The 22,039-nt window shown below is 38.4% G+C and overlaps 1 protein-coding gene across 2 annotated transcripts in view; it reads right to left on the bottom strand.

Moving 5' to 3' along the window:
* The window catches only part of LOC122807057 (sodium/potassium/calcium exchanger 1-like), a 673,329-nt gene that overhangs the window by 367,239 nt on the left and 284,051 nt on the right, over positions 1–22,039 (bottom strand). For both annotated transcript variants that reach the window (XM_044077982.1, XM_044077981.1), the window contains exon 3: positions 1,811–1,873. In XM_044077982.1, the coding sequence (XP_043933917.1) occupies positions 1,811–1,873 (63 nt within the window). The remainder of the gene's footprint in view (positions 1–1,810; positions 1,874–22,039) is intronic.

The following is a 22,039-nucleotide window of genomic DNA, read 5'->3' on the forward strand; positions in this document are numbered from 1 at the left end:
CAACCAACACCTACTTCTGAACCCCAATAAAACTAAACTTCTACTCTTCTCTCCCACTAGTAGATCCACCACACTTTCATTCTCTGTCACATCTAACAATGGTACCACTATTTCCCCAGATAATCACACCAAACTGCTAGGGGTTATCATAGACAATAATCTCAAATTTGACCTACAGGTCAACAAAACCATACAGACCATCAATAAGAAGCTTGGATCACTGTATAGAAACAAGACATTTTTAACCCCATTGGCTAGGACTGCAATCACCCGATCACACCTACTCTCTACTCTTTTATATGCCTCGCCTGTACTCTCAAACCTCAACAAATCCGAACTAGGTAAGCTGTCCCATAGCTACAATCATATTGCCAGATTTGCCACTGGCTCCACCTATAGAACCCACCCTGCCAGAACCTTAAACAACTAGAGTGGCTAGAAATGCCCAGCTTAATTAAATTCAATCAACTCTTAATAGTGCACATAATTTTGTACCACCCTGAGGATACCCCCTCACTTAAAAATATTATTAAGCCATATAGCAACCTAAGATCCCTATGGTCAGCCAATAAACTAGTGGTCCAAACCAACAAAGCTAATAACTCTGCTGGTGAATCCCTGTTTGCCATCTTCATTGGCAAAACCTGGAATTCGTTGCCAAACTATATAACCCTACAATCCTCCAAAAGTATCTTCAAAAAAAACTCAAACAGTATCTCAAAGTGAATTGGCTATGCCCATGTATCAACCCTGATTAAGTTATAAACTAAAAGCATATTCTGCAATTATCATGACGTGTAACTACATCACCAAGCTCTGCTTCCAATCTGATGCATCTTACTTTTAATTGTCTGTCCATGAGAATTGTGAGTCCCGACTAGGGAACACTACTAACACATTGTATATAATCACTTTGTTTTTATAATTGTTTGCTAACTTCTATGTAATCTATGTAAGTTTGTCTATGTGGAGCTTTTCTCCCCGGGCCTCCGCTGAAAATGGACATGTATCCAGTTGGACTATCCTGGTAAACAAATGTAAAATAAAATAAATACATTTTCAGTGTTCTTTGCTGAATTGTATTCACCAAGGCTGGTTTCATAGACTCTTAAGTCCTTACAGACTTATCAACATCATCTACATAACATTTCCATGAATTTAGCAAGTCACTGTGTAGCAAATCATGTAGTACTCATTAATATATGTATAACTATTACTATATTGTACATTTATGTTAATATATTTGTCACACTAAAAAAAACATTATTTTACTTCATTTGCTCTTAAAACATTCCTTACCTCTTGCCTTCATTAGGAATCGAGCCATACCTAGAATGGACAGTTCTACCATCACCCAAAAGATTATCATGATATAGTTAACTATGAAGCTCTCAGATCTAATGCTTTTTGTAGACAGGTTGTACCCTCATTAATCCCCAATGTGCGATGGTCTGTGCCCTGGGCTGTGACCTCTAAGTATATGATATCTAAGGTAAGACAAACTTGGAAAAAAGGGAATTATGTGTGTTCCATTTTTCCTAACTTGGTGTGACCTCACATGTAACATATTTAGAGAGAACATTAAGGGTACACCTACTACACAAATGCTATAAGACTTTGTTAGCAACTGTACTTACTGCAGAAATCAGAGATGGAGCCGTGTGATAGTATGTTTGACAGGTTAGGCTTTGGTTAGTTGAAGTAAACTCTATGTAACATGCACAGATTTACAAAGCCATAAAAAACACAAGAAACATTTCTTCCATTTAAATACGCTATACTATTCTACACTGTGCTCAGATAATCATACCTTCAGTCTGTTGCTGTCATCCTCCAGTCTTTGCTCATCTCCAGGGATCGACCCATTAATTTTCTGTACACAAAAAGAGACATCTGTTACTCTCCTGAGCACAAACATGGGGCACAGATACGCTACACAATCAACAGCAATCCATTTCAAAGATGTTGCAGAAAACAGTTTTGTTTTTGGAACAGCAAACAGAAAAAAGGAGACTGCACTTGTCATTTTGAGTTTTAGTTACTATATATTTTTTGTAAAAATATAATTAATTCTAATAATGAATGTAGCAAATTAATGGAACTATTGCACTGTGATCTATGAACATCTAACCATTTATGTTTCCAAAGCGTTTCAAAAATATTGCAATAAGTTTTTCAAATGAAACAGGCAAACCAAGCATCCATAAATCACTTAGTAAGTAATTGGAGTGTATGTTTTCTAGGCAAATTCTTTTCAAGAAGAAACAGTCAACTGCTGAATCAAAGAAAACACTTTCAGAATATTAGAATTCAGTATGTCATTGCATGGTCACTATCAAAACAAAAATGTATATTGCAGCAAAACAATTTATTGAAACAGTCACTGTTTTTAAAATAAACAAAAATGGTACACCAAGACTAACTACACCTTCCACATCTCAAAGAGTGAAAATACTTAGGATATGCCAAAACAATTTATTCTTTCTTTCTTTCTCTGACATATATCACTCTCAGAGATGATGATGTTAAATAATTCATGTGGGGGAATGCCTCCACAAAGTAATCTAGCTCTTTTTCTTTCGCTAAACCTCAGTAGTCACATATCTCTCTGTGAAAGATATACATTCCTGTACTCTCTTGTCTTCCTCTGCAAATGATAACAACTGTGCCTTACCCATTGTGCATTGTTACTTGGGTAGGCTATGTCTGATGACAAAGTGACCTGCCAATATATTAATAAGCATAGTCTGGTATTTTTGCATGTACCATTTTTACTGTAGAGTATGTGCTTAAGTTTTGTATAGTTATGTTGTAAAGCTATGAGCAAACTGGTGCCATATCCTATATTGTTATCCCCTACTGCTATCTCCTCCGCTGACTCCTTGCCTGTCTCAGCTGCTGCTACCTGTGGTGCTGAGAATGTCTGGGCCTGCAAAAGACCACTGTACTTTAACTACTTCTTAACTATATTATGTAACAAAGCACACATATTCAGTATTTTGTCACATGTGACAGGGTATCACTTTAGGGTATCACTGGATGTAACCAACCAGTGAAACCATGACTTCTTCAGCCCAAACACTCCCTCTGTAATGTTTTTTTGGTTTGCAGTAGTGTATGGTTGTATTCCTGGTCAATTTCATTAGATTTCTGATGGGTGTCATGAACCTGAGTTCTGGGCCATATCCAGTATCACCCACAAAATGCTGTTGTGGGACATCACCCCCTCACAAACTGCTAATAAATGTATGTTTGATCTTGAAAACTGCCTAGGTGGCCTGCACACATATTGTAGATGATACTCTGTGCATCACAAACCAATGGAAGCTGATGGAGTGATGCCCTTTGCAATTCATATATTATCTTCCCAGCTCGCCAGGCGAGGCTTTTACTTCAATGCGAGTACAGTGTGTGGCCATTAGTACTTCAGGGAAATGGGTTATATCATAGAATTCTCTGATGGCGGTGGCTGTCTCCTCTGCAGTACATGGGAAACATATTTGCTCCTGATATGCTGAAGCTTTGCATCAAGGAATTGGTGGAGTATTCTTAAGTCAGATGCCTGAGATACCCCCACTGTATCCCTAGTAGGTCACTGAAATGTCCCTGTAACTAATATATGTAAAGCCACACATACCTTAGTATCCACTGTGGTAGGTACTTCATGACTTCCACAGGGCTACAGACAAGGCTGACACACAAGCATAGTTTCTTATATAGAGTCTCTATCCACATGGTGTGACTTCACTATGTCAGTGTCAAAGAGGGCATAAAATGTTAAGCATGGTCAGACAACTCTGCTACTCCATTAGTGACATTGTACAACACTGGGAAAACCAGCTGCCATATGAGCTTCTGGCAGATACACATTTAAAATGGCTGCAGCAACCCAAAGCATATTTGTACAAACATTGGCATATGACCAAGTTCAAATCTTAAACAAGTGCAGCATCACATCATGGACTTTAAACATTTCTGAATTAGTCAGCCATCTTGTTTTGTCTCATTATCATACGTGGCACTTTATTATACAGTCATTAGCATATAACATCACTGAACACATTATTTCCCCTTGCCACATCATGTAACTGGGTTTTCTGATTCACATCCACCCTACGCATGGCCACTCATCATAGAAACTCACAACACAATACAACAGAGTTTTCTGAATCTGGCCTACAAGTAACTATTGTGCTATAATATTTCTGTACATACATACATACATGCATACACATACAGCTATGTCTGCCTACCCATGCCTACATATATATATATATATATATATATATATATATATATATATATATATATATATATATATTCACACACATACTCACACACACACACACACACACACACACACACACACACACACACACACACACACACACATTGTAATAAAGGCTATATACCCTTTCCCAACTGTTGTGCAGCCTCAGAGTTGGTGTATAAAATCAGCAGGAGGTGTGGGGGTGTAGGAGGGGTTCTCTGCAAAAACACCTGTTTTAGATATGGTAAGATTTTGTCAATATTTTTGTGTCTAGATATTTTTGACTTTAAATATTTTTGATGTTAGTATTATACTTTTAGATTATTTTAAGTACACCCATAATTATGTTCACTAAATAAACAGCTTATAAACTATGAATATGTCCTTTTTGAAAAGTAAATAAACTACTTTTGAAAAACAGAACAAATAGATTACAGACTGTTTATAAGCAGTTACAGTTATGACCACTTAATTCACTGTTTGTAAGCTGTCAAACATTTTCTTCTTTTACAACGTGTATGCTGCTCAGAGTGCTGTAAGCCGCGGTGGTGCAGCGGTAGCATTGTTGCCTCACAGTAAGAGGTTCTCACGTTCGATTCTCGGCTGGAGTGCCTTCTGTGTGGAGTCTGCATGTCCTCCCCGTGGTCAAGTGGCATTCAAAAGCCATGCGTGAATGGGCGAGCCTTCGTTGAAGGCTGGGCATCGGGCTGGCACCTCGGCACCATAAAAAAAATCGACTGCTAATCATTAGCAGACCGGAGTTCTGCTGTGGTGACCTTTAATCAGGAAAAGCCAAAAGAAAAACAACAACATGCTGCTCAGAGTGCCAAACTCATTTGCTACAGTTCTGGTAGTTTTCGTTAGATTAATGTTATTTACTTACAGGTCCATTTTTGCTGGCAATGCCATTATCTGTTACCCAGTTCAGGCTTGTACTTTATTTTATTTTGTAATAGTTTAATTTATAATTTTAATTTTCAACCTAATTTTTGGTGAATTTCATTTCTACAGGTTTCATTTGTGAGGATATATTTGCTCTTCTGTGATCTGAGTGTATGCATTTACTATCTATAATATGAGAATTCTATTTTTTATGCAAATGGAACTGAATTACAGCGACAGAGCATATGAACAGAGAGTATTTAATGATGTACACAGAGTGGTGATAAAATATTTGTATGCTAAATTAGCTTTTATCTCAAGCAGTTAGTCTCTAATGCTTGGAGGAATCTGTTTTAATTTTATGTATTTGTTAATTTTCTGACATAATACAGGCCACAGGGACAAGATATGATCAGTTTAGTGAAACTAATCAACTAGTATTGTTTTGGAAGATGGTAGGAAAGTGGAGTAACTGAAGAAAACCCTCACAGACCCTGACAGAATATACAAAACTCCACAGACAGTTTTATCCACATTCATGGATAAAAGAATGCTTAAAAATGTATAAGATACACCCTTCACTGATCAACTACATTACAGTGACCATGAAACGTGATAGACCACTTTGATATTAAACCATGATAAAGGACAAATTATTATCCTAGGGATAAAAATTCAAAGTGGGATATTCCAGGGTGACTGCCACCTCTGCTATTCTGCCTTGCCCTTAATTCATTAAGATGTCTACTTAAAAGCTTAGGCCATGGCTATAATTTGGCTCCAGAAAACAACAAAATGTAAAGACCTCTCATCTTCTCTTTGTCAATGAATTGCATAAGTCATCAGATGAGGAACTAAATGTACAACTGCAAGTTGTCAAAACTTTTTCAGATGATATAAGAATGTCATTTGGTCTTGATAAATGTGCAAAAGCAACCTTTAAAGCAGGAAAACTGCAGTACCAGGAAAACATCAGTTTAGGACATGAATGTGATATAAAAGAACTTCAGCAAGAGAGAGTATATAAATATTTGGGAAATGCTGAAGGATCAACAATAAAACATGAACAAATGCGAATAAAACTTAGTAAGGAATACTTTAGAAAGCTTAAATTACTCCTGAAAACAGTGTTGATTTCTAGGAACAAAATTCAAGCTCAAACCAATTTGCTCTTCCTGTCCTAACTTACAGTTTTGGAGTGATTGACTGGCCCTAAACTGTGTTGGGTAGATTAGACAGGAAAACAAGAAGGATGCTCCATGCTCACCACATGATTTATAAAAATCAGTGCATACTAAGATTATATATTCCCTATTCCGAAGGAGGGATGAGCCTCCTTAAAACTGATTACATGTATAAATCTACAATCGTGAGATTCCAGACATATCTGCTGGCCTCACAAGACCCCAATGTAGTGATAGTTTTGAAACATGAGGAGAATAAATCTAAGATTACTTCTCTGCTTAATCTAGCAGAAGCATATCAGCGTAAAGCAGGAATGGAAATCAAACCAGAAGTAGATAAAAATCAGGCAGCAACTGAATGTGCCAAAAAACAATAGAAAGAATATAAGGTGAAGGGCCAGATGAGAAGGTAAGAAATGTGGAAAATGCATAAATATAGTTGCAAGTATAGAAAACTTCTGGAAGACCCTCATGTTGATCAGGAATGAATGCAGAAATGGTCAAGGAGAGGTGAATTCTAACCAAGAAATGAAAGTTTAATACTGGCGGCCTAAGAGAGCGGGCTACGTACATGCTGGTTTACAAAGTCCATTGAACATGTGGGAGAAGTAGACAAATGTAAGTTTTGTAAAAAAGAACTGGAAACAGTAGCACACCTCATTGCTGGATGTGATATACTAATGCCAGAAGGACTGTATACTGAAAGGCATAATAATGTGGCAAGACTGTTGTGCTGGGGATTGTGCAAACATTATGATGTTGAAGTGGCTGAAAACACTGGAAACATGAGCCACAAAGCATCATAGAAAATTATGAAGTTTACATCACATGGGTTCACCCATTACCAACAGTTCAAAAGACAGATGCTAGAAAACTGGATATAGTGGTCCATGAAAAGAAGAAAAAAGTAGCATTGATCATTGAAATCACCACACTCAGTGACTAGTGTCTTGCGTACAGAGACACAAATTCATAAAATATTAGGATCTGCAAGCAAAAACAAGAGTAATGTGAAAAAAAAGATATCCAGACAGTTTCAGCAGTAGAAGGAGCAATGGGTCTTATAAAAAAGAATCTACAATCACATTTAGATATGTTACCAATACATGTACCTCCATACAAACTGAAGAAGAAGTCATTACTGGGCACATTGCGGGTGCTGCGAAGAGCATTTTTGGCTGACATCAAAGATTGAAACAACACTAATTTCATGAACTTTAATAGTAATTTGACTTAGGTATGGGGTCTATTCCCATCACGGTATAATAAACCCAAAAGATTTGGAGAAATTAAAAAAGGTACAGTAATCAGAGGTCAAGACTGAAACCTGGAACTGTTATGCAGAGATTTTAAACTGAATTACTTTAGTAAGACATTTTATTTTCAGAAAAAACAATGGCGAATGGTCAAAATGCAATCGCAATTTGTAAAAATTGTTTATATTCTGAAGGTTTTGGAGTTTAGTAGTTTATAAAACATCTGTATGGATCACAGGAATTTCATGATGAAATCACTGGACATGTTAAAATTACAGTGAATGTAAATTCTTGTGATTGTGCAGTAATCAATGATGCCATTGATTACTCAAGTTCAATGTTTACTTTGTTACAAAATGAAGCTACATATCTCTAAAAATCAAGTTCATTATGCGTATAGGAATACAGATTGTCAATTAGAAGTTTGACTGTTGCAGAATGTTATAACCACCCACCTGTTCATTTTTTTTAACCATCTCCAACCCACTAATTCCTACAATATTTGGAATCCCTAATCATCATCAGCATCATCAACCCCCTTTTTCCCATTTTTTCTACATGGGGTCGGGGTATCGTGTTAGCTGTTGCCAACTCTCTTGATTCAGTATTACACTCCAGCCTTCTTCAACGCTCATGCTTGACTGTCACAGATCTTCTTTCATACAATTCATCCACCTCTTTGCTGGATGTCCTCAATTCCTCTTACCTTCTTCCTGTCTGTCCCAAATCTTCCTCACCAGATTATCTACTGCTTTTCTACACATGTGCCCAAACCACCATAATCTGTTCTCTTTGATCTTTTCTGCAATTGTAGGTACTTTGGCTTCTGCTCTTATGTCCTAACTTCTTCTCCTGTCCCACAGTGTGCATCCTACCACCTTTCTAAGGCACTTCATTTCCATCATGTCTAGCTTCTTCAACTGTTCTGCTTTTACTGCTCAGGTTTCTGCACCATACAGTAGTACTGGTAACACCACTATCTTGTACACCTTACTTTTCAGCTTCTTTGGCATTCTTCTGTCATAGACTACACCTAATACTCTATGCCAGTTGGCTGCAGCCTCCCTTATTCTAGCTCTGACCTCTTCATTCAGACTGCCATTCTCCTCAACCACTATTCCCAGATACTTTAAGCTGTTTTCATGCTCCACTATCTTCCCTTCTATCTCTGTTCTCAGCTTCTTCTTATTTTCCCAATTTGCTGCCATTGCCACCATCATATCTGTGTTGGTTTCATCCCATGTGCCATCATATTTGCATTCCATTCCTATCCTTTGCTGAAGTTCTGGCTCAGAGTCTGCCTGTACTGCCACATCATCTGAATACAGCAGCTTTTTTGATCTGTCCCCTCCAACCTGTTTGCTAATGTAGTCCATCACCAGTATGAACAGCAGTGGGCTCAGAGCTGAACCCTGGTGTACACTCACTCTCACTAGGAACCCATCTGTGAGGCTGTTCGTACTTGAGTCACTGAGTCCTTGTACATATCCTGCACTAATTCTACCAATGTTTCTGGGACTTCAAACCACCACAGTACTGCCCAGATTGGCTTTCTTGGGACTTTGTCATATGCTTTCTCCAAGTCTAGGAATGCCCAGTTTGACTCTCTCCTCATCTCTAACTTCTTCTCAAGTATCTGTCTCACTGCAAACATCTGGTCAATTGTGCTGCATCCTGATCTGAATTTGAACTGTTCATCTCCCAGCTTACATTCTACTATGCTGTCTTTCAGTTTATCAATGACCCTCTCCAGAACTTTCATGCAGTGTGGTAGGAGTTTGATGCCTCTGTACTGCCCATAGTTGTGGATGTCCCTTTTGTTGTACACTGGCATGAGTATGCTTATTCTCCAGTCATCTGGGATACGCCTTTCTCTCCACACTGCTATTAGTACCCTCAGGAGCCATTTCTCCCCTATCTCACCCAGCAATTTTATCATATCTGTTGGGACCTCATCTGAGCCTGCTGCTTTCCCTGACTTCATCTTCCTTAATGCTATTCGTACTTCTTCTAAGGTGGGCTCCTCTTCTTCTCTCACTGTAGGCTGTTTCTGGGGCAGTACAGCTTCTGTGGGGTTTTCTTCATTCAGAAGCTGCTGGAAATACTCCTTTCATCTGCCTTTGATGTCCTGTGAACTGGTTAGCAGGTTGTTCCTGGCATCTCTTATGAAGGTTGTCTGACTATCTTCTTTATTTTTCTGTCTTTGCCTTGCAACCTGATATAGTTTCTTTGCTCCCCTTATTGAGTCACTTTCCAGAAGTTGGTACAGTGCCTCTGATGCCATATTCTTTGCTATTGCAACTTCTTTCTTAGCTTCTTAGTTAGCCAACCAGTAATCCTTCCTAGCCTGGTCAGTCTTTTCTGTCTCTCACTTCTTTCTGCACTCCTTCTTTCTTTTGATGACTTCCTAGACTTCTGCATTCCACCACCAGCTTTCCTTATGTACCTTATTTCCATACCTGGCTCAGCCACATATCTTTTCTGCAGTCCTAACACATGATTTTTGATTTTAGGCACTGACACTCTTCTTCATCTCCACCTATTTCCTCCTCTTCTTGGGGTGCTAGAGCCCTGAGTAATTCCTTGAACTGCTGTACTTTCTCTCCAGTCAACTTCCAGGTCTTCAGCCTGGTCTCTGTTGACCTTAGAGCCTTTTCTGACCACTGCTTGCAGCTGATTGTGGCAACTAATGGTTTATGCTGTGGGCCGACTGTTTCACTGGAGATGACTTTGCAATTCTGGATTCTACCCCAGTGCCTTTTCCTTACTAGGAAGAAGTCTACCTGAGTTGTATGTTGGCTACTCTTGTAGGTGATCTTGCGACTGTCCCTCTTTCTGAACCACGTGTTGGCTACTATCAAGCCATTTGCCAGACAGAAGTCTAAAATGACTTCTCCTTCTTTATTCCTGTTGCCCCATCCATGTGGACCCAGGCAGTCCTCATATCCTGTTCTGTCTGTCCCGATATGTGCACTCAAGTCACCTATTATCAACACCAATTCATGTTGTCCAGCTTTATCTAGTAGGTCCTGCAACTGCTGTCTAAATGCACTCTTTTCCTCACTATCACAACCCTGCTGTGAGGCATAGGCTGAGATTATGAATACTGCCCTATCATTACAGTGGAGTCTGATTGCCATGAGTCTGTCATTAATTCTGATGATATGCCTCACTGCCTTCTGAAACCTCTCTCTCACCACAATTCCTACACCATTTCTAGCCTGCCCTCCACCTGAGTAGTAGAGTCTGGATCTCAAGCCAAGTGGCTTTGCTGCACTGCCCTTCCATCTCATCTCTTGGATACATAGGATGTCCAGCCTCCTCCATATCATCATGTCATCCACTTCCAAGCTGCATCCTGTCAGTCAACCTACATTAAGCATAGCAATTCTCAGTTCATGTTTGGCAGGTTGGTAGGTTTTACATCCAGCTTTTGCTCAGAGCTATCCCAGGTAACCCAGGCTGGGCAACTGGCCGGTCAGTAGCTTATTGAACCAGGGTTGCTGGGCTTTATGGTGGGCACACACTGGCCAATAGGGGCACCATTGGCATGGGTCCCTGGTGTGAGTCAGAGTAGGCCGGGTCCTCAACCCACTTATCGCCGATAACTACCCATGCCCATTTTTGGATGGCATTATTCAATATGACCGAATCAGCTAGAGCCATATTTTACACCGTCGAGTGGCTAGACCTGCCATGGTGCACAGTCTGTGATTTGTGTTCTCTTATCTTGAGGATACTGCACACCACAGTAGATGCCCAAAGCATTTGGTCTATACAACTCTTCCCCCTATAAGGCACCATGTAGAGTCTGTGCTGCTACCCATAGCTCCATTCATTGGTGAGTTTCAGATGGAAACACTCAGCATGTTTTTCGGACATTGGAGAAACCCACAGAGAGAACATGAAAACTGCAAACAGGCATTGGTCGGCAGTCAGGTTCGAACCGTGTACCTTGTGCATGGGAGGCGAAGATCTTAACCATTAAGCCATCTGGTCCCTAAGGTTCACAAAAATATTAGCACCCCACCATTATGACCTCTGCATGATTCAAAAACGTATCCCCTGGCTGTTTTTGTTGACAGAATTTTAAAACCTTTTCTCAACAAGACACATATCCTTAAGTACTAATGGGATTTTTTAGGCAGGCTCAAGAATGATTTGCATACTATTATGCAACATTTTTGACAGTGGATATTACAGGCCTTCTCACTAGTATACTCAAAAGTATAGGTTTACATTTGTTTTACATATCCTTAACTGATTTCACATCTCTTACAGCAAGAGAAATCAATTTAGTAGTGGAATGTATGATTTTGGTTTTAGGCAATTTTATTTATTTTGAGGGTGAAATGTGTAAAACAAATTAGAGGAGTTGCCATGAGTGCAGCGTGTGCCCCAATTTCCACACATTTCATAATGTGAACATGGGAGACTTCAGCCTACTACTCCCATTGTAATTTATATCTGAGATATTTATTTATTTTATTTATTTATTTTACTTTTGTTGACCAGGCTAGTCCAACTGGATATATGTCCATTTTCAGTGGAGGCCCAGGGAGAAAAGCTCCACATCAAAAAAAACATTAATTGCAGTGGTACAATTAAACAAACTAGTGAAAAATATTTAGTTACATACATAGTATCAGGAATTTAAATACAATACTAAAGGAAAACATATATAGAAAGGTTTATAACAGGAGAGGTTTTCCTCAAGGATAAAAGATCTTTAGATGCTTATAAAAGTGTTAGGCTGTTTGGTGAGAAGTGACAGTATGGGAACAAAAGTTAAGTTTGGAGGAAGAGAACAGTAAAGCAGGTAGACACACATACAATGTTAATCAGGGTTAGTGCAGGGGCAGAGCCGTTGATTTCTGAGGTGAATTTTGAGTTGAGATTTAAAACTTGAAAGTGAGGAAATTGCAGTAAAATTCTACAGAAGAGAGTTCCAGGTTTTCCCAACTGTGTTAGAGAACAAGGAATTACCAGCCATATAGTTGGATTTAGTGGTAGATACGAGTAGTTTATTTGAAGAGCATAAACATTTAAGATTACTGTAAGGGGTAATAAGGGTAGTGAGTATGGGAGTTTTAGAGGGTTTGTACAGGACTTTGTGAGCTCTTGAAAGTTGATGAAATTGAATCAAATTCTGCAGTTCAAGCCATCCTAAGTATTTTAGGTTTAGGCAGTAGTGGGTTCTAAATGTCGAGCCAGAGGCAAATCTGGCAATAATATTGTATGCAACTGCAAGTTTGCTGTAGTTACTTTTGGACAAATAAGTGTAAATAGGGGAGGCATAGAGGACAGTGGAGATAAGATGGGCATGGGTAATGGTAGTTCTGGCAAGAGGAGTAAGGAAGGGTTTAATTCTGTAAAGGGAGCCCAGTTTTTTGTTGACTAGTTTTATAGTGTTGTTAATGTGAGTATCAAAGTTTAGGTTATTGTCTATCTCAACTCCAAGGAGTCTGGTTGTTGGATCAGTGATCTAATTGTGCCGTTGTTTGATTTTACTGTGAAGTGTAGAGGAGTGGATTTTCGGGTGGGAGAGAAAAGTAAGAGTTTTCTTTTCTTGGGGTTCAAGATTAGGCATTGTGTTAAGAACCATGTACCAACAGTTTGGAATACCTGCTGGGTGAGGGTGAACAGTTCAGAGGAAGATGAGGCTGAGCAAATGAAAGTAGAATCATCTGCATATTGTATGCAGGTGGCTTAGGGAATATTAGTATGAAGGTCGTTAATAAAAATAGAAAAAAGGAGAGGGCCCAGGATGGAGCCTTGAGGGACACCAAGGGTAATAGGGAGGTGGTTGGATAAGTTATTATCCCAACGCACTGCCTGTTGCCTGTTGTGAAGACAGGATTGGAACCATTTTACTGAGCTTGTGTGTAGTCCGAGGGATTTTAGTAAATGTATCAGTAGCTGGTGGTTAACCATGTTGAAAGCTTTAGATAAGTCTATAAAGAGGGCTGAGGTAAGAATATTGTTATTAAGATTTTTATTAATGCAGTCAGAGAAGGATAGGAGGGCAGAGGTGGTGCTATGGAATGGTCTAAAACCATGATGACAGTTAGCCAGTAGATTGTTATTTATTAAGTGATTGAGAAGTTGTTTGTGTATGCATCTTTCCATGATTTTAGACAGGGGGGAGAGTAAGGCTATGGGTCGATAATTTGAGAATTCAGTTGAATTACCACCTTTGTGAAGGGGAATAATATGGGATATTTTCCATTTTGATGGGATGTATCCTTCTGGATGATATCCTTATTATGTGGGGGATACACAGGAGATGGCCCATGATTTTGTTAGGTACATGAACAACACAGCATGTTTCCTAATGTTTACTTCCAACATGAGTTCAAAGGATGTCCACAAATTTTATAATATGGTAGCACATGACGGAGGAGGTTTTAATTGCAATAGTTATAGAAAGCCTACACTTACCAACATGTATTTGCATTTCAACAGTTCTTACCTTTACATACAAAAAGTAGTTTAGTTAGAGGCCAATTTATATATTTAGCCAGGATGATTCCTTATACAGAGATGCTAGTGCAAGAATTTGAAATACTGGGAAAATGTTTTGTGAAAGAAGTTACCCTCACAGTTAGTATACTCAATTAAATATGACACCTTTCAAAAGTGGGGCATCCCTCCTTTAAGGATTATATTTTGAGAAAGTTAAAAATGGCTAGCAAGACACTAATGAGCTGCTGAGGTCATATACTGCAATTTTACAAACAATATCAACAATTTTGAGTGCTATGGGAGATGGGTATAACCCAAGAACATCTATTATAAAAGACATTCTAAAAGAACAAATTGGAACATTTTTAGAAATAAGGAAGGGATTCATCATGTGGTTGGACAATATCTGCGCTTTGTGTATAAAACATTACCCAACCTAAAAAAGCTTCTGGAAAAGAATAATAAAGATTCCTTATGGAGACTGAATCCTAAAGGTACTACAAAATATGGGAACTGTCCACAATCTCATAGAAATATTAGAGGCAGACCACATTAATTTAAACAGTTTTAATAACACAAAACTTTATTTATCAACAGGAAATTGTAGACTACAGGGAGTTGTTTATATTGTTATATATTCTTCTTGTCCCAGTTTTCATATAGGGAAAACTGAGAGAGTTTTCTGTAACAGAATTTACGAACATAAATATCACAAAGGGTAATTTAAACAGCTCCCAGTAAAAACATACATTAGTCTACCCTGATTTTTTTTAGTTTGAAATTTGTTATTGTGGAGTTGGTGTGACCAACCTAAGAGGTGGAATTTGGAGAAAACAATTTAGAATATAAACAATGCTTGTGGCAGCTAAAACTGGAAACTAACCTCTGGATCAATGAGAACATTTTCATTGTCCCTGATCTTAAAAATGAGAGCTGCTAAGCTATACTCGAAATGTAATGTTTTAATTGTACAGGTGAGGTTAACTAAGATCTTTGCAAAACGTTTTTCTTAATTTGTAAAATTATGTAAAAAATCCATTTTATATATATATATATATATATATATATATATATATATATATATATATATATATACACATTTTGTTTGATTTTATAACTACAAAGAGTTATAATTTTTATGACAGGGTATTAATAAATTGAATTATTTTTTTACTTAATATTGCTAGATAATTTGGTATGTTTTATATTATTCTACTAACATTGGAAATGTATTGCTTTAATATATTATACTGTCTCTAAATTGAAACACCACTTATTTGCAGAAGGTATTTAAACAATGAAGTGTTAATGAAGCACATTTTGTTCTGATGAAGTCTCCTCATATTGTTTTAGGGGAAGAAAGCTTTCGCTCAATGTTTTACTTGATTAAGTTTTACTTTAATTGTCTATTCTGGCAAATAAAAGCATGGTTTACTGACTCTGTGGTTTGCTATACTGCAAATTTCCACACATCAATTCCTTTTTTTTTTTTTTTTTTTTTTTTTTTTTACTTTATTTTCAATTTTAATGTGACACACCTTAATACAAGAATTCTCGTCATATCCATAAACCTTTTGCAGGGATTAAGTACATCTAATAGAGATTATTGTTATCCATCTGTTCAGCCAGTAGTGTAAGGTCAGCCCCTGTGTTAATAGAAGACATTTCTTATGCTACAGTTTTCTAGAGGTATGGTCACAGTTATATTTAACAACTCTATACTCCCAAATAAAAACAGAAATCCCTACATCGCTGAAACAAAGAAAGACATTTTCAGAAAGATGTTTTAATTACAAACCATTTACAAAATATATGTCCTAGCTACACTAAAGTAAGGAGCACAATAGAAGGGTTAATAAGGACCTACTGCTGATGTCCCCCTGAGAATTCTACATATATAATGGGCACTCACCTATTAGTTTTGTCTAACTTCAACAAAATTTCTAAAGTGAGGCCATTCGGAAGACCTATTTCTCAAGCTGGTTATTATGGCAAATCCAGGATGAGAAAAAAAGGCAGAGTTCACAAAATGCTTAAAATAAGATGCCCTGCAGGACAACCACAGTAAAGGAGGCAAGTTCATAGGTTCATAGGTGTGTACTAGGCTAATGGCCTTGGAGCCTTAACAAGCCTAAACCATAGAAGTGCCCTGGCATCGTGCCGCCCGACATTAGCTCCCAGAGCCTCTATCAAGTAGAGCCACTGGAGTGATCCCCGGGGTGAACCTTCTATTTCCCATCCATTTATCAAGATTTCTCTTGAAGATGGCTAGTGAGGTGCTCTGCTTGACATGTATGGGAGGTCTATTCCAGAGCATGGGCAGTCTCTCATTTATGAACATGTCCCTCCACCATGTTCTGTTGATTGTGGTAATGAGGTTGAGGTCTCTGGAGCATGTGGTGCGGAGGGATTGGGATTTCTTTAGATGTAGCATTTCTAACAGAGCTGGGTCAGACATGGCTTTGTAAGTCAAGCAGAGATTGTCTCTTAGTAGACGATCTGCAAAATAGATCCATTCTGTAGTTACTTTACAAAGCTAAATATGTTGACATCTTCTAATATCCTGAGATTCATTTCTGATCATGAGCAAATAAATGAACACTTCATCCATCACACATAAACTTATAGTTCGCAAAAAAAGCAAAAAATGGGGCTGCTGTTGTAAAGTAATAGCATGAAGCAAGAGTTCACCAGAATTCTGAACCTCTGAATAAAATATCAGGAGGTGAAGGACCTGATGAAAAGTAGCATAAAGTAATCACTTACAGAACAGATAATGATTTAATCTCTTAAAGAAGAAATAGTAATGAAGACTCTTTCTCTTTGAAACAGCAGACATCTTAACTTATAACAACTAGGAAATATATTTGCAGTGGTAACAAAGACTAACAGAGAACTTACTTTCCAGGAAACAAATATGTGAAGCAAAGAAGAGGCAAATGTCTTCTGCACCTAAAATATATAAACCTTTATGGAATTATAAACTTAATGGGAAGCCTCATATAGATGAGAACAGATTAACTGCTCAATTATCCAATGTTGTACTAAAGCACTCCCTTCTGCCAAGTCTTGTAAGGCTAACTTAGCTGTGGGCTTCTTTATTTTTATTTTACATTTGTTTATGGAGGACATAAACTGATCACAACTGATCATTTGCAGGTACTGCCTGAGCGAAATCATTCACAAAGAAAACAAAAGTAGAATAGAGCGGCAGTAAGCTGTAGATATCAAAAACAGATCACAAAGTATTTTTCATGCTGAAGTAGCTGAAATAAATGAATAAATAAATCTGGTATAAACTAAATAGTAGGGTGAGGCAGAAACAGAAAACAGACCTCAAGCTTCTCAGAAAAAGCACTTCTAATTGGAAGTGTGAACACAACAGCAAATGGCTAATCTTTTTCTCTCCTCACCAAATTAGAGAAAGAAATAAACAAAAAAGAGAGATGGAGAGAGAGAAAGTCCACGAAGACTTCCCTCTTCGACTGAAACATTTTTGTACTGGGAACTAGGGTCTCTAAGATGATCACGAACATTTCATTCTTAACTCAGGGCTCTCTGTTCTAGCATTTCTCATGACACATTAGAAGGAAGGAGAGAAGAAGACAGGAAGAAAGGAAAAACATTAGTCTATAGAGCCTTTCTTTACAGTGACAAAGGTCTGTTGCCTCTTCTAAATTCTGTCAAACAGATTAAAATAAGTGGAGAACTATGTTTACTAATTCTGTAAAAAGTCCTTATGAAACAGGTCTCAAATAGTCAAACAAAACCAACGCATCTTTTGGGAGAATTCTGAAATCAGAAAACAAGCTCTGCTACTAACCCAGTGCACTTATCAGTCAGATATTGACTATCACCAGGTATATCTCATAACAACTTCCATTCTCACACCTAAATTGCTCTCCTGCATAGGGAGTCAGATATTATTTCCCCTCTTTGTTCAACCACTGTCACACCAAGAAACGACCAGAGTATCAGCACAAAGTCGGAAAAAAATACAGCTTCCAGATTTCAAGGAAGAAAACAGAATAGCCCACTGCTTGAGAGAATTCCTACACATCTTCTTTCCAAGGAATACTAAAAACACTGTGTTATAAAATGACACATTGAGTTGTCCATCATTTCATGTTGGTCACACTCAAAATTTATCTCAGACCTGTAGGAAGATGAATTCATTTCCAGGTTTTAAGTAAATATCCACTTAGTCAAAGGCCAAAGCAGAAGGAAATCTAATAGGCCATTGTAGATTTGCAAATTACCTCTTTTTGTATAGACATATTTGCCTTGGCTGAAAGACCGATGATTCAGAAAGCAGTGGAAGAAGCATCAGTGCTGGAGGAGGCCAGTTTAGTAAAATACATAGCTGCCTTTCAGCTCTCACACCTTGATAGAGGGGACAGATGGTTTAACCTCTGAGGCTATGCCCACCAGTGGTAGCTGGGACAGCACTACTGTCTGTAGTGATACAGAGATCTGAAAAGCTCACTGATTCCAGAAAATGTTCTGATACTAAGGTACAAACGCATACTTCCCATTTGCTTCATGAAGTATTTCATATTCTAGTAAAGACGGGAGAATCTTTAGGTAATATAGTAAAAAAATTAACCCTCTATAGCCCTTGATCATAGTAAATGGTTTCCAGGCCCCGCTTCTCTTCTTGAACAATTAAAAAACAAAAAAAAGACTCAAACTTATTTTAGGAGAGAGGGACAAGATAATTGAAAGTGGTTAAAGAAGCAACCCGAAAATGTGAGGACCTCCATTGACTGGTCTGTGGTGATCCAGGCTGTATACTTTTGTTGGATATAACAACATAGGTTTGTAATCACTAACAGCAAACACTACCAAAGGGCTTACATGTGCAGGTGGTGTGAGAGATGGTAAAAATGTAAACTGACATCAGCCCCAACATTTGCAGCAACATGCAAGTCTGAACTCTGATCCACTGAGCCATGTGATCTGTAAAAGTTGATAATATAGATGAAATGCCATAACGATTTGTAATTCCAGAACAGCTTCTATGTAATAGAATGTTGCCTGAGAAAATGATAACTTCTTCCAATCAATGGGAATGGCTAAACAACAGAGTTAATGTAGACCTTGGAAAAGGTGTCAGGAAATGAAAGTGAATCATGAGAAGAAGCAGCCAACACAGTAATTAATGTTTGGCTCAGGTATGGAAAAAAGATGTTTAGTCAACACATGAGATTCTGACGATATCTTGAAAGAAAGCATTTTCTTCAAAATATGCAGATTGCACAGAGAAAGCATATGGAATGCCATGGATTTCCACAGACAATGAAAGCAAATGGAATGCCATGGATTTCCAGAAACAATGAAAGCATATGGAATGCCATGGATTTCCAGAGACAATGAAAGCATATGGATTGCCATGGATTTCCAGAGACAATGATGTGGGCAGCTGTCATGTCTACCCAGCACTTCCAGCATATCGATAGCAACATGGGGAGGGTGGCTTTTGAGATACCACATTAATGTTGCATATCTACTTTTTTGCAATATACTTATGTACATTTTACCAGCCTTACTGGCTTTCACATATTTCTTAGCTCCTTTATGCGTCTTTGTTTTGTTGTTTCAGTTCTAAAGTTCATAATTTTCTACCAGACTCTGATGATCAGTTTTATCAAGTAGTTGTCCATTTCCAGAACCTCCTCTGTCCCTGACTGAAAACACAAACATTAAATCTGTTCTTTCTTCACTCGGTTCCAATTTCAATTTCCAGAAACACACCTCTTGTAAGGCGTTAAAAACTATCATGAGTTGACACATGGCAGCTAGACAAACAAGTCCTACTTTATCAAAGAGGAAAAATGCTTTGCTCACTGATGACTTTTGAAACTAGCAATATTTTGGTTAATATCTACATATATAGCTAACTAGATGCCTAACATAAAACTTAAGTAACATAAAATCATTTTTCAAGTTGATTTTCTAAGAATATTCTGCAGGTAAAAACATACTAAACGAGGATTCTCTGATAAGCACATGGGTTTCGAATTACCTATTTTGCAATCATGGTATTGGAAATATCTTCTTTCATAGCAAAAAATATATATATAATGAGTTACAAAATAAATTTGAAAATGTCAGATTTTATAAAATTTCTAAAACTGAGCAGGGAACTGTCAAAACAACTTTATCTGATCACAATGACTTAATGCCAACCTTGAGATTCAAACTGGAATATTTACAGCAGAAAACAGACAAGTTTTTGGTAACTAAGTATTAAGGAAAAAGGTAACAGACCATAAAAATAGAACAAAATAAGAACACAAAAAGCTTTCTGATGTTTCAGACATTTTAGAGAGTTTTGAGGTCGTGTGCATCCATTATTTTAAATGCTCTAGATAGCCACAGTTCTCTTGAAATAACAGCTGAAAGAAATACCCCTGGATTCACGAACCCTCCGTGTAAGACTAAATAAGTCTTACTCCAAGGCTGCAGTTGAACGGTATGATGTCAGCATGCCATGAATATTCATGAGGGCACGCTGACTCAACTCCAAGTCTAACACGGACCATGCAGGAAAGCAGGGGGCGTGTCCGACTGCCGAGCAGTCTAAAGGTCCACGCCCCTACAAGTGTCCAAAATGCAAAATGTCAACATACAAGAGCGAGTCCGCTCAAATGTCCATGTACCCAACACCACACTCCCTGACATTGTAAACCCCCAGCACAGTTATAAAAAGTAAAACATTATTTTTTTTTTTCTAATTCCCGATATAGCTGCCCGTATTTGCACGTGTGTGAGCGGGTGTGCTCATTGCTTAGCTGCAGTTGGCAATCCCGACATGGAAGAGCATAAGAAGGAATGTTTATGCAAATTATGCCAAATAGCAATAGCGTAATGGTAGAGCGTTCACACAAAGCGGAGGCATTCACGGTTCGAGTCCCACCACTCCCCTTCCTATTTTGTTCTAAATTAGTATATGAAATAATTCCTGACATATATGATTAAAATTTTACTAAAAAGCATTGAAATGGCCTATGTATCAGTGAACAAAATATATATTTATAAAGGATCCTGACATATAATTGCCCATAGTTAAGCAGCGCTTTACCCAGCGCAATAGAGTTGCCCATAGCTAAATAGAGCTTTACCCAGCACAATCGGTTTGCACGGAGGTGCGCGCCGTGTCAACCAGCGCATCATAGGGCAATGTGGAGCAACGTAGAGCAAAGTTGCTTAAACACAGCCACACCCCCTAGCCTGTCTGGACAGTAGTAAAATAAAATGCAATGACAAGGTTCAAACCCAGGACTCTGTGTACCATAATCAAAGTACTGAACCACTAAGCCATGACAGCTTAGGATAAGCAGCCACTGTTAACATGCATATACTTATAAATGGTAGCTTAACCATTACTAAGCAGGTCTGCAGTCAGCCGAGAATTTTCAAAAATGGCCAATCATAAAAAAGTGTGGGAAATGCGGGATATTTAAGACCCATAGGCAGGAATACCCACCATAACTGATTGTAGCTCCCATCTGCAGTTAGAATGGCTGGTGCTGGAGAGGGTACACACTTTAGAGTGCAACGTTGGGGCATCGAGGAGTCAAAAAACATGGTTTGGCTCCTTGTCCACCGTCATGAGTCAAGACTCCTGCAGGGCCAGTTCCAAGGAACGGAGTACAAGGCAGAGGCTTGGAACCGGTTAGCTCATGACCTCACCAGTATCACAGGCGTTCCTCGGGCTGGTGAGCAGATCCGTCACCACCATGCAGACCTGAAGAGACAGAAGCAGGACCTACTGAACCAATGGATACAGGAGGCCCGTGGGATGCAGGATGCCCCAATACTGAGTAGGTAGTCATGGAATGCAGTATGTAAGACATGCTAATTGATTCTATATAATGGATAGGTATGTCTCAATATCCCTTCATTTACTTCACAGCTGCAGGTGTCCGTGCTGCAAATCAGCAAGCCTATGCAGATAGGCTGCTAAGGCTGCGCCACCA

This window comes from Protopterus annectens, chromosome 7.part0 (genome assembly GCF_019279795.1).
Source record: "Protopterus annectens isolate FY-2018-M chromosome 7.part0, PAN1.0, whole genome shotgun sequence".
Taxonomy (NCBI): Eukaryota; Metazoa; Chordata; order Ceratodontiformes; family Protopteridae; genus Protopterus; species Protopterus annectens.